This window comes from Sus scrofa, chromosome 14 (assembly GCF_000003025.6).
Source record: "Sus scrofa isolate TJ Tabasco breed Duroc chromosome 14, Sscrofa11.1, whole genome shotgun sequence".
NCBI lineage: Eukaryota > Metazoa > Chordata > Mammalia > Artiodactyla > Suidae > Sus > Sus scrofa.
The window spans coordinates 12,599,003-12,611,626 of NC_010456.5; the positions used below are offsets into that span (position 1 = coordinate 12,599,003).

The following is a 12,624-nucleotide window of genomic DNA, read 5'->3' on the forward strand; positions in this document are numbered from 1 at the left end:
ATTCCAAACACATCGCTTGATGTCCTTTCTAAAAGAAGACGTAAATGTGGAAACATGGTATTTTTGAATGGTTACTTAATATCTAAACAGATACTAATACTGTTATTATTTCAAACGCAGGAATAGAGTCAAATAAAAAAGCTTAGTTTAAAAGTTTACTTTAGATTTTAGGAAAGAATAATATGTTACACCAATTAGAATCAAATAAAATTATAAAACTAAAATACTTCTGTAAAAAAAAAATTGAAGAGCTATGTGCAATGTGATCCCCTGGATTGATTTTGGAATAGGAAACTAACATTAGCAGAAAAACTGGTGCAATTTAAATAAAGACTGGAGTTCATTTAGTAAGACTGTGCTTATAATTTCTTAGTTTTGGTACAGGACACAGTAACACGTAAATGTTAACACTGAGGGAAACTGAGCGGAAGGGAGTTTGTAAACTATCTCTGCAAATTTTCTGTACCTAAAACTCTTTACTAAAGTAACAAGTTATTATTTTAAAAAAAATTAAAGACAAAGTTGAAAAAAGTGTCAAAGTGGGAAAAATATCTGCAGATATAACAAAATGTTAGTTTCTTCATTAATACATTTAGAGTTCAAATAAATAAATAAAAGTACAACACCTCTGATAAGCAAATGGGAAAAAAGGAACAATTTACAGAAGACATAAAAAATTTTTTGGAAAGCAATTTAGATTGTCTATTGAACATTAAAAATATTTACACACTTTGTTCCAGTAATCCTATTTTTAGTAACTTACCTAAAGCAAAAAAATGTAGTCAAATATACACAGAATATTAATTGGAAATTTATTACTGAAAGGAAGAAAATTGGAAAAAGGCTGTCCCAAAGGCTGTTTTAACAATAAGACAATAGTTAAATAAATTATACTATATATACATGGTGCAAATGACTTAATAATTCACTCAAGCAAAAATTATGGTTTCAAAGATTTTATAATGCTCCAGTTTAGTATTAAAAAATTTAAAGGCAGGGAGTTCCCATTGTGGCTCAGCAGATTATAAACCTGACTAGTACCCATGAGGATGTGGGTTGGAGTCCTAGCCTTGCTCAGTGGGTTAAGGATCCAGCATTGCCGTGAGCTGTGGGGTAGGTCAGACTCAGCCTGGATCCCACGTTGCTGTGGCTGTGGTGTAGGTCAGCAGCTGCAGCTCTGATTTGATTTGACCCCTAGCATGGGAACTTCCATATGCTGCAAGTGGGGCCTTAAAAAGCAAAAAAAAGAAAAAAAAAAAAATTAAAAGCAGGATTTACAGTTAAATATTCAGCATGACCCATTTATAGCAAGAAGAAATACATCAGAAGCTAATAGTGGTATCATTTCTGGACAGTGAAATTTTTTTTTTTTTCCTGTTCTTTGTAACTTTTATCTTTTTCTATTTCTTTCTGGCTATGCCTGCAACATACGGAAGTTCCTGAGCCAGGGATCAAACTCACATCCCAGCAGTGACCCCAAACACTGCAGTGACAATGCTGGATCCTTAACCCACTGTGCCACCAGGGAACTCCTCAGCTTTTTCTATAGTAAACATGTATTACACATATTAAAAACTGACAAATATCAAAAAAGCAGAAACACAGAAACAAGCTACTCTTATTTTAGTAGTCCTGGATTTTACCCAATCAGGACTTAATCTGACAATAAAAAAAGTATGTAATGGGTCACAAGTGGACTTGAAGGGCACACACTTGGCTAGGACACCATGCACAGAGGTCCCGGGGGCTGGCCCAGGAGCCTGCATTTTTCATTGCTTTTAACTGAGGATCTGGATGAAGAAATTCAAATATGCTGATTAAATGTGCAAGTGCTACTGAAGGTGTACTATTACTTATTCAAGATTACCCTCCTATGTTGGAGGAGAAAAGACTCTAAGCAAAGGATAAAATTCAGTGGGTACCAATAAAAGTGACTTTTTATTGTTAGTAACAAGAAGTTAAATATAAATAACGACAAAGAATCCTGTGGACAAACATTTAGTAATACGCCATGAGATGGAGAGGCCTGCTTGAATCTAAAAACGTTAAAAAAAAAAAAAAAAGGACCTTGACAACAAGTAAAATGGGGAGGGAAAAAAACCGTGCTTTAAAAGGGAGAGATAGGAGTTCCCTCCCTGATGGCTCAGTGGATTAAGGATCTGGTGCTCTGGCTGGCTTCAATCTCTAGCTTGTGAACTTACACATGCTACAGGTGTGGCCAAAAAAAAAAAAAAAAAAAAAAAAAAAAAAGAGAGAGAGAGAGAGAGAGAAGGAAGAAGAGAGAGGAGGGAAAAGGGAAAAGAAGCAGCAGGAGGAAGGGGGGAGGGAGAAAAATGGGGAGGACACAGAGGGCAGTGTGTTGATTGGAAATATTGTACAAAGATGTATGTTGTACAGAAAGATATGCAAGTCTCTTTAGCAGCTTTGTAGAGTATCAAGTCTGTGAGGCGACCACACTCCTAAGAAGGTTTAAGCACACCCTTAAGCACACACCTGTAGGTGTGTCACAGCCCCATTCTAAGGCACTATTAGGTGCATTGTAAAGATTAAGTTAATCTTTTTCTTTCAACCCCTCCCTTCCCCTTTTTTGGCCAGGGGAGTTGGATTCAAACCTGCAACTAAATAAGCCTAAAAAGGTTCACCTACTTCATATTGTTCAATAATTTACCTGTCTGAGGACCTGGTAAAATAATTTCCTGCTGTACTAAAACTTAATTTTGCCAAATGCCATACTCAAAATAAAAAAATGAGCTGGTTTTTCCCATCAGATTTGGTGTTATAAATTTCAGGCAACATGAGCTTGGACTTAAAACTTTTTTTAGCTTTTAGACTCTACCTTCACTTCATAAAAGGCAGAGGGGAGCATGTAAGAAGGTAAGTGTATAATAGTTTCATTATTGATTTTGAAAGTGCCGGGTAAGTGAAGTCTTTGCCTTCCCTCCTTCCCTCTGTGATAACAAGTCTTTTAAACTCTGGCAATATAATAGTCTTGGCTGTCACTAATACAATCTTCACATCACAGACACAGAAAAACAACAAAATGAAGGTTTCGGAGTTCCCGTCATGGTGCAGTGGAAATAATCCAACTAGGAACCATGAGGTTGTGGGTTCAATCCCTGGCCTTGCTCAGTGGGTTAAGGATCCAGCATGGCCATGAGCTGTGGTGTAGGTTGCAGATGTGGCTTGGATCTGGCGTTGCTGTGGCTGTGGCGCAGGCCGACGGTTCCAGCTCCGATTAGACCCCTAGCCTGCGACCCTCCATATGCTGCGAGTGTGGCCCAAAAGGACCAAAAAAAAAAAAAAAAAAAAGTTTCATAGTAATATGAGAAAAAATATAATTATTCTTTAATTAATATTAACATTTTCTTTCCCATTCTCACTGCTTTAATGTACTGAATCATAGGAAGAACAAAGACATACCACTCAGCGAAAATCTGGGAAAACTCAAGTGAACTGTTAGCCACGGGGGAGATGAAGTAGAAGGGGATGCTGGAGAGGCCGGCGGAGTCAATGTACTGATACAGGCACTCCAGGAGGTCGTAGATCACTCCAGAAGGGTAGCAGGGGACCAGCACGTTTCCTCCATTCCGGACTGTCAGTGCTAGAAAAGTTGAAGCCAGAGAGGGAAAAATACTATCAAAACAACAGTTTTATATAGGGAGAATGGAACTTTAACCACAATATTTTTATTTCTCTCATTTTCCTAACTCTGTTCTTATAATTTATTTCATATGTATAAAACTTTTTATCTTCTGAAGAACAGCACCAGGGTGGGAGGACCAGAGGCTGACTGATAATCCGCTGAGTTTTTAATCAATGTCTTGGTCCCTGGAACAGGGTGTGCAATTAAGGACTTGGGTTTTCAAGGTTACCAATGGCAGATGAGCTTCAGGATGGACCCTCCAAGCTCCTTCTCTTTTTAGCTCCTGCTCAAAACTGCTGGATTTGTCTCTGTTCAGTCTCTGACCATTGCTGAATGACCTATAAGGAAATAGGCCAAGTTTTTCTCTTTGATTCATTTTGGTGCCATTTTCTTTCATTAATGTCTTGTTTATAAGAAAATCCTCTACACCCTAAATATGCCAAGTAAGTTAGCAAGTGAGGAATTGTAACTTATGGGTAAACTATTAGAAGCTACATGTGGCTTTCTAGGTTCATTTTTGGTTTAGTTTCCAACATGAATTGCAGCAAGCAGCTGCTGGGTGCAGAAGGAAGTCTCTGATTTCTTAGAGCCTCCTCTGTTCCCAAATCTGACCTCCAGATTATCCTGGATGCTTTGCTCTGAGTACTGGCTGACCTGCTGTGACCAGAGCAGGAACCAAGATAAAGACCAGCTCAGCCACCAGGGCCCAAGAGGCCTGGCTCTAGTATTGCCTGTCACAAGCTTAGGGTCCGAGGTCAGGTACCACCACCTCCTCAGTTTCCCATCACTTAGGGGAAGAGCGAACTAGATTAGTGGTTTTCAAGCTTTATATTGCATGAAAATTGCCAGAATGTGTTGAAAATGCAACTTTTCTATTGGGCTTCTCCTCTCCCTGGAGGATACGACTTGCTAGGTCTGTGGCAGGGCCCCCAAAGGTGTGGCATATGGAAGTTTCCAGGCTAGGGGTTGAATTAGAGCAACAGCTGCTGGCCTACACCAGAGCCACAGTCACAGCAGATCTGAGCATGCCTGTGACCTGTACCACAGCTCACGGTAACGCCAGATCCTTTAATCCAGTGAGCGAGGCCAGGGATCGAACCGCATCCTCATGGATACTAGTTGGGTTTCTTTCTTTCTTTCTTTTTTTGTCTTTTTGCCTTTTCTTGGGCCACTCCTGTGACATATGGAGGTTCTCAGGCTAGGGGTCTAATTGGAGCTATAGCCACCGGCCTATGGCAGAGCCACAGCAACTCGGGATCCAAACTACATCTGCAACCTACACCACAGCTCACGGCAAGGCCGGATCCTTAATAGTTGGGTTTATTTTTATCAGCCACGATGGGAACACCCCAAATTCGCATTTTTAATAAGTGACTTCCCTGATCTGGAGGCAGGTGGTTAGTGTACCCTATTTTGAGAAACAGGAGATTAGATGTAAGGTTCCTGTTAGACCTGAAGTTTTCTGAGTCTATGACCGATTATAAATAAATATCCAAACCAAAGATTCTTTTTGAGACTAGTCCAATAATTTTTCCAAGGTAAAAGAATAAATTACCTTTGGCTTAAAATAAGCAAAGAACAAAAAAAGACTGATTATTGGCATGGGCAAGTGAAATTTCAAAGGATAGTACCTTCTATGTAAATTTAAGATGACAATTTCTTTCCCCTAGAGCGGAGGTACTATCGCTTACAGCTGCTTAAGAACTGCTTTTGTTGACAACAGTAGGCTTTGAAGGATGAGCAGAAAGATGGGAATAAATGGGGGAAAAGGCTTTAAAAGAGGGGCCTCAGAGGGTATAAATATGAAGAAAAGGGACAAAAGCTACTATAGAAGTAAGACACCAAAAAATAAATGTAAAACACGTCCTTCTATTTAAGATTTGTGTTGGGGACATACCCAGGTTGCTGCAGAACTCTCCCACCATACCGTCTGGGTTCGCGGTGGGAATCTGGGTAAGACCGGTCAGAATGAGAACATCGCTATTTTTGAGAGAAGCTTGGTCCATGGGCTGAAAAAACCAGAGAACTATACTTAGTACTTAAAAGAAAATTATCTACAAGGAATAAAGGAAAATGAGAATACAATCCTTGCTCCTTCCATGTTCATCTCATCATCAAGGCATCTTATTTCCTCTAATGACAGGCCTATCATTGAACAGTGCCCAAGGGGGACGAGGATCAGTGGGAGGGAACTTCATGGGGTGATGAAAAAGTTCTACGTCTTGTCTGATATAGTGATGACATGATATGAAAATTCATAGAATTGTACACTTGAGATCTTAGGTTTCACTACATATAAATTTTGCCTCAATGAAAAATAAGTGTGTTATTTATTTCTATAACACCTTGCTCTTTTCAAAAGGCTCACCCACACATATCAACAGTGGTCCTCAAACCTGAGCGTGCACTAGCATCACCTGGAGGAGAATGGCTGGGCCTCACTCCCAGACTTTCTGATTCAGGTTTGAGGTGGACCTGAGACTCTGCATTTCTAACAAACTCCCAAGAGATGTTCCTGGTGCTGGTGTGGGGATCTTGCCTTGAGAACTACACAGTGTAATTTGCTTCTCAGAACACCTCTGCCAAGTACATGAAATAAGTATACATTATGAAAATTCAAAAGTTGGGCAAACTATTGTGTACAGGATGGATAAACAACAAGGTCCTACTGCAGAGCACAGGGAACTATATTCAATATCCTGTGATCAATCATAAAGGAAAAGAATATAAAAAAGAGGAGTTCCCACTGTGATGCAACAGGATTGGTGGTGTCTCTGCAGCGCCAGAATGCAGCTTTGATCCCCAGCTCAGCACAGTGGGTTAAAGGATCCGGTGTTGCTGCTGAGTGTAGGTCACGAATGTGGCTTGGATGTCATCCCTGGCCTGGGAACTCCACAGGCTGCAGGGTGGCCAAAAAAGGAAGAAAAAACATATATATATATATTTATATATATATATATATATAAAAAACTGAGTCACTTGGCTGCACAACAAAAATTAACGCAATATTGTAAATCAATTATACTTCAATAAAATTTAAAAAAAAATAACGTAAGTTGGGACTCAAAGAGCTGGGGGTGCTTTTCCCTAAGAGTCAGTGGCAGAGGAAGCACAAAGCACACAGGATCAGGAATTGGAAATGTAAAACCTCTTTCCAATTCCATTACTATCACGGGATCTCAGCCAAGCTTCGAGCTGGGTTTCCTATAAAATAGGGCCTATTTCTTGACTCATCTTCCTTCAGTGATTTCTGAGCGTCTCACGCACTAATATACACTGCTTTTCCTGTATCCTATGAACTCCTATGGCACCCTATTATGTGATCCTTAGGATGTTCAATTTTTTTTTTTTTTTTTTTGGGTCTTTTTGCCATTTCTAGGGCCGCTCCCGTGGCATACGGAGGTTCCCAGGCTAGGGGTCGAATTGGAGCTGTAGCCGCTGGCCTATGCCACAGCCACAGCAACGCCAGATCCGAGCCACATCTGCGACCTACACCACAGCTCACGGCAACACCGGATCCTTAACCCACTGAGCAAGGCCAGGGATCGAACCCGCAACCTCATGGTTCCTAGTCGGATTCGTTAACCACTGAGCCACCGATGGGAACTCCCAGGATGTTCAATTTTTGAATTTAATTTCAATTTGTTTTCAGAGCATTAAAAAAAAAAACCCACTAATTACTGTTTCTAAATAAATCAGGATTCAAATTGGAAACAAAAATCAAAGTCCACACAAAGATGTATTGTGTGGGGAAGACAACATGGGGAAGATAGCCAATGTTTTGTAATAACTGTAAATGGAAAGTAACATTTAAAATTGTACAAAAATAAAAAAATTAAAAGTATCTAATAAATGGAAAAGAAAGGGAAAAAAATGAAGGCTGATTCACTGAGACGCAGGAGAGCTCACAAAATATTTTCATTTTGTAATTCATCCTTTCCTCAGTTTCATTTAATATACTTGTAAAAATATCAGAAGAAAAAAGCCAAAAACATCATTTATGAAGAAGCCCTATCCCTGCTCTTTCTGTCCCACCCAGATTGTCCAATAAAATTTCAAATAGCGTAGTAAAGATCTACCATCTGCACTGCCGTTTCTGAGTATACATGCCTTCTGATGTATCATTCCCTTAGCATTTTATATATACACACGGATGTATGTGCTTCATTATTTTTAAAATAACATGATTATGGTTATATAAGCTGCTTTATAACCTGAAAAACACTTCTTTAACATGGATACACGAAAAATACTTTGTGACAATTTCACTGAATAGCTTCTAATTCCTCTTTGCACAGATACATAACCATGTATGGAAGAGCTTTTCCTCTGCTCAGGCAGAACTGACCCATCTACTTGCACTTCTGCAACCAATACACACATGTTCATTGCTTCCACAGAAGGAAGGAAGGGGGAGTCAAGTACAGAGGTTTAGAGCAGCAGATGTATAACGAGCCTGGGAATGGTCCCTGTGTGCACACATCAAGCAGAAGGAAACCGGAATGGTGACAAAGGGACTGAGCTTTCTTGGACAGCATATTTAGCTTAAAATGACAACAACTTTACAAGGACCTTATTAGAACAAGCCACTAATGTGTCACAGGGCTGATAGGGGACTCGAGGGGTCCATGAGCCTCCTGAAATGGTTCATACGATTCTCTGTGCCTATATACAATTTGCCACAGATTTCATTGGGTCGTCATTTGGGGCCATGACTCCCAAAAGGTTAATTAAGAACTACTGATTTAAATAAGGATATGGTGGGCAGCCAACTCTGGCCCTGAAAGCAACACCATCTCTGAACCTCAACCATTACCACTGCCTTTCTTTGAAAATTAAATGCCCATAATAAAAAACACGGGCAGCACTACAATAGGACTACGACCAAGCTGGGCATCATGAAATACTGCGTGATCAGGTCAGACCAGATGTTCACGGCTTCAGCCCTATAACTCAGAGACATTTCTTGCTGATTCCCAGGGCTACTGCAAAAAAAAAAAAAGTAGACTTTTATGGTCTTCTAGTGACACTCTCCAAACCAAGCTGACACCACCCCCATCTCCATTTCACCACCAAGGGACACATGTATCTATTACTGGTGTCAACGGTCACTCACTTAGCACCTGAGTGGGAGCATTTTGTTCAAACACACAAAACCAAAAAACTGTAATCGTGTTCAAGAATCCAATAAAAATGCCTTCCGAAGTTGACAAGTTTGAAAAACCCTAGGCCCAAGGAGTCTGTGCTCACAGCTTTGCACCTCCACTAGTTAATTTTTATTGGACACTTTGCACAGAGCATGAAAAAAGAGGAGACCTGGCCTCTAGGCCCTAGAGACTTATAACTGAGTTAAAGAGAAAACATGTATGTATAATCAAAAAAGAGGATTTTTTCAAAAGCCATTAAAAAATGTAGTGCAGACTGCATGAGTCTGTACTAGGCAGGGGAAGTCACCTGTACACAGCTTTCTGGCAGATGAAGTTTTGGGTCTAGTTTTCTTTCTTCCTTTGGCTAAGGAACTTAAGACTTAATACAGGCTTTGGAATGGCTGTGTGCTCTCCTCGCCCCCCAAGATGTCCCTCCTACATGTGCTCCATGGCCTCCAAGACTCTCTCCAGCACTAACTGCCTGTCTACTCATCTGTGCACCTTGTGGGATGATGAAGCTCCTGAGGGCAAGGACTTTATACCCTTACTTCCAAGCAAAATGCCAGGCACACAGCAAATAGTACATAAACACTGCTGGATAAATGCATGGATGAAAAGAATGTGCATCCTGGTAAGCAAGGTGAGCATATCCCATGCTGGGAAATAAGTACTACAAGCCAGGAAGGTGAGGTGAGCATGTCAACAGTGGGAGGAGGGCCAGGAGAGTGGAGGACAGGGGCAGGCAACCTGTAGGGGCCAAAGGAATTTGCCTGGCTGGAATGGAAAGTCTACTTTGAGGCTGAGAAAAGAAATTAGTAAAAGGAGAGAAAGTAAAATTGGTAAAAGGCCATAGAGATGGGAATCTTGACAAATGACAGGGTGGGCAATAAGGAGTCAATGGTCTGAAGCAGGAGAAGGGCGTTTTGGGAACAACAACCATTGATAAGAGCTGAGGAGGGGTGAGGCCAAACAGGGGGAGAACACTCTGAAGGTAGCCCAGATTTAAAGGAAAAAAAAATTACAATTTCATGGCATCTGAGGGGCTGGAAGAAGCAGATCTACACAACATGATAGAAAACAGTTAACAGGCTTTTGGGGATGGACTGGATACACAGGACAAGGGAGAAAGCAAGACTTTAAGATGCCTCAAAATCTGAAGTCAGAAATGCAAAGGGAAATTTGGATACAGTGATTTCAAAGAACAAGGAGGCAATAATAAGTTCAGCATTGGCACGTGGCAGTAGTTCTGGGGATGGTGAAATGGTTTTTTCTGAGCTTAAAGATCAAACAATGGCGTGTGATACACATGGAGATGTGCTAGTATCTTCATGGAACAGTTAACAGAAAAAAGTTCATTTCAAGTGAGGAAAGAGGAACAGGTTCAGGGCCAAGGCTGGAGGGGGCAGGTATGGTACACAAGAGGGGAGCAAATACAAGAGAATTATGAAGTGCAAAGCAGAGCTTCCTACCTGCAAACTGGGGAGCTTGGGAAAGATAAGTTTATGGTGCGTTCGCCCTGTAATATGCCAAAAGATAAGGCAGAGTTAAGAAAAGGAAAACAAAAGGACTGCTCCAGAAGCCTATACTATAAGAATTGTGAATGGTGGTCAGGTGCAGCTGTGAGACACTGGAAATCAGAAAAAGTTCAGCCAGAAGCTGATGACAATTAAGCCAGAGATGTGAAACCAGATCTGTGAGGTACAAGGAGCCAGGTTTGCAGATAGGGCTGAACAAGGTAAACGGGAGAACTCTCCTCACAGTTAAGAGAGAGACGATGGTAGTCAGGGGAGGAGACAGTCATCTGAAGGCCTTTTGTCATTTTGAAACCCCTCCAATTTGCTTAAAGGCGGAAAAGAAAGAATTAGTGAAAAAGTTAATGACCCAATGACCTGTATTTCTTTGATGAGAGAAAGGAAGAAATATTTGTGGCATCACAAAGCACACCATACCCAGCCTTCTAAAACCAATTAAAAGCCCCCTCTTCTAAGAGGTCTCCTATTCCCCAGTGGGAAGGGATACACCCCCTCCCGCACCCAGCACTTGAGGGAACTGCTAGTGTGGTAGGATCCTTACTGCACCCTGGAGAAGAGTCCTGTGTGCAGCCACCTTCCTCCTCTATGATGACCTGTGTAGATTTAACACCTCCCATTATGTTCCCCTCCAGTCCAGCACATTTCACTGCCCAAAGCATGTGCTTAGAAAATCCCAGACTAGATGAGAGAAGGAGGGAATGAATAAACAAACGAATGCACAAAAGTCATATATTATTTCTGAGAGAAGGAAATACTCTGCAGAGAGAAGCTCTCCGTCAGATAAGAAACAAAACGAATGTGGAGGGAAACAGATAGGAGCCCAGCAAGTTGTCCAGTCTCTGCCTCCTTGCTCCATGGATCTGTTTACTGAGCCCAATTCCCCAAACCAATCACGGACCATTTGTAGCTCAGCTTCCTCACCGCTAATATAGGCTTAACTTTTACTAGTGGTGCAGAATCCTCAGTGGTCCTAGAGCTTTGTTTCCTCAGGACCGACTTGAGGAGGCTGACGCTTTAGGACAACTTGGAGTTGCGTCCATGAAGAGGAAAAAGCTGAGGAGGGAGCTGTATGCTGTGGTTTGCCCCAGATGTCTGTCTTTCTTTTTTGCTTTTCAGGGCCACACCTGCATTCCCAGGCTAGAGGTCAAATCAGAGCTGCAGCTGCCAGCCTACACCACAGCCACAGCAGCGCAGGATCTGAGCCAAGTCTGCAACCTACGCCATAGCTCATGGTAACGCCGGATCCCTGAACCACTGAGCAAGGCCAGGGATTGAAACCGCATCCTCATGGATACTAATCAGATTCATTTCCTTTGTGCCACAATGGACACTCCCCAGAGGTTTCTCTTAAATGACATTTCGGGGGCATGGCTGTGTCCTTTACCCAGGAAGAATGGGCAATTCTTGGCCATAATCCAGACAGCTGGTACAGAGGTGTGATGCTGGAGAGTGTCAGACATCTGGTCTCCACAGAAGAACTGAGGCCCAGAGAAGTGAAGGGTCAATACTTAGGCCAGGCCTGGCTCTCATGCAGCGGACTGTGATGCTACAGAAGAGAGTGGAGAATTGAAGCCCAGGTCTTCCATGGGGGTCAGGTGACCAGGGGAGCAGAGTGAAGTCTCAAATAGCTACACTGAAGTCTAAGTTTTGTGGACGTAGGAAAATGTCTTTGTGTTGACTTCCATCCTCAGCTCTGCCCTGTGCATGGGGGTGACTATGTGGTTTTAATACCCAAGTTCTATGACAGGGGAAGACAGACATTCCCAGAAAATTCCCAAGGACTGAACCAGATTGAATATAAGATCCCCATGAGGCCAGGTCTGGAAATTCTCAATTAATTGAAAAATTTTAAAACTTTCTTACAAACCCCCCCCCCAACTTTTTCCAAGTTCTAAGTCTTAACCTGATAAATAACAATGGGCTTCTGAGGGTCCTATAAACTCAGTCTCCAGAAAATGTCAAATCTTGTGTAGGTGTACATTTTATTTTTTTTAAAGTAGTTCCTTTCAGATTCTTAACACCAGGCTTCTGGATCCATGGTCCACAAAATGTTAAGAACTACTGCTCTAAGGCAGAAATTCCCATACGAAGCCCCTGCTTTCAAAATATCTCTCCTCTCATTCTTCCTGACAGCCACTGTCCATGTGGCAAACCAGAGAACCACCTGTCTTAGCTTCAAGGCTAAGGGTTAGATGAGAAGGAAACTGCCTGGTGACTGGCTGAGCTTGATCTCCCAAATGGGTTCTGGGCCAGGAGGTATGAGAGAGTCCTCAAGGCCAGGAGGGCTGAGGGAGTGGGATGG

At 41.8% G+C, this 12,624-nt stretch overlaps 1 protein-coding gene across 4 annotated transcripts in view; it reads right to left on the reverse strand.

The window, feature by feature from the left end:
* INTS9 (integrator complex subunit 9) overlaps positions 1–12,624 on the reverse strand; it is a 115,346-nt gene that overhangs the window by 21,908 nt on the left and 80,814 nt on the right. For all 4 annotated transcript variants that reach the window (XM_001928998.7, XM_021072408.1, XM_021072407.1 and 1 more), the window contains 2 exons: positions 5,541–5,652; positions 3,421–3,601 (listed from right to left, as the gene is read on the reverse strand). In XM_001928998.7, the coding sequence (XP_001929033.5) occupies positions 3,421–3,601; positions 5,541–5,652 (293 nt within the window). The remainder of the gene's footprint in view (positions 1–3,420; positions 3,602–5,540; positions 5,653–12,624) is intronic.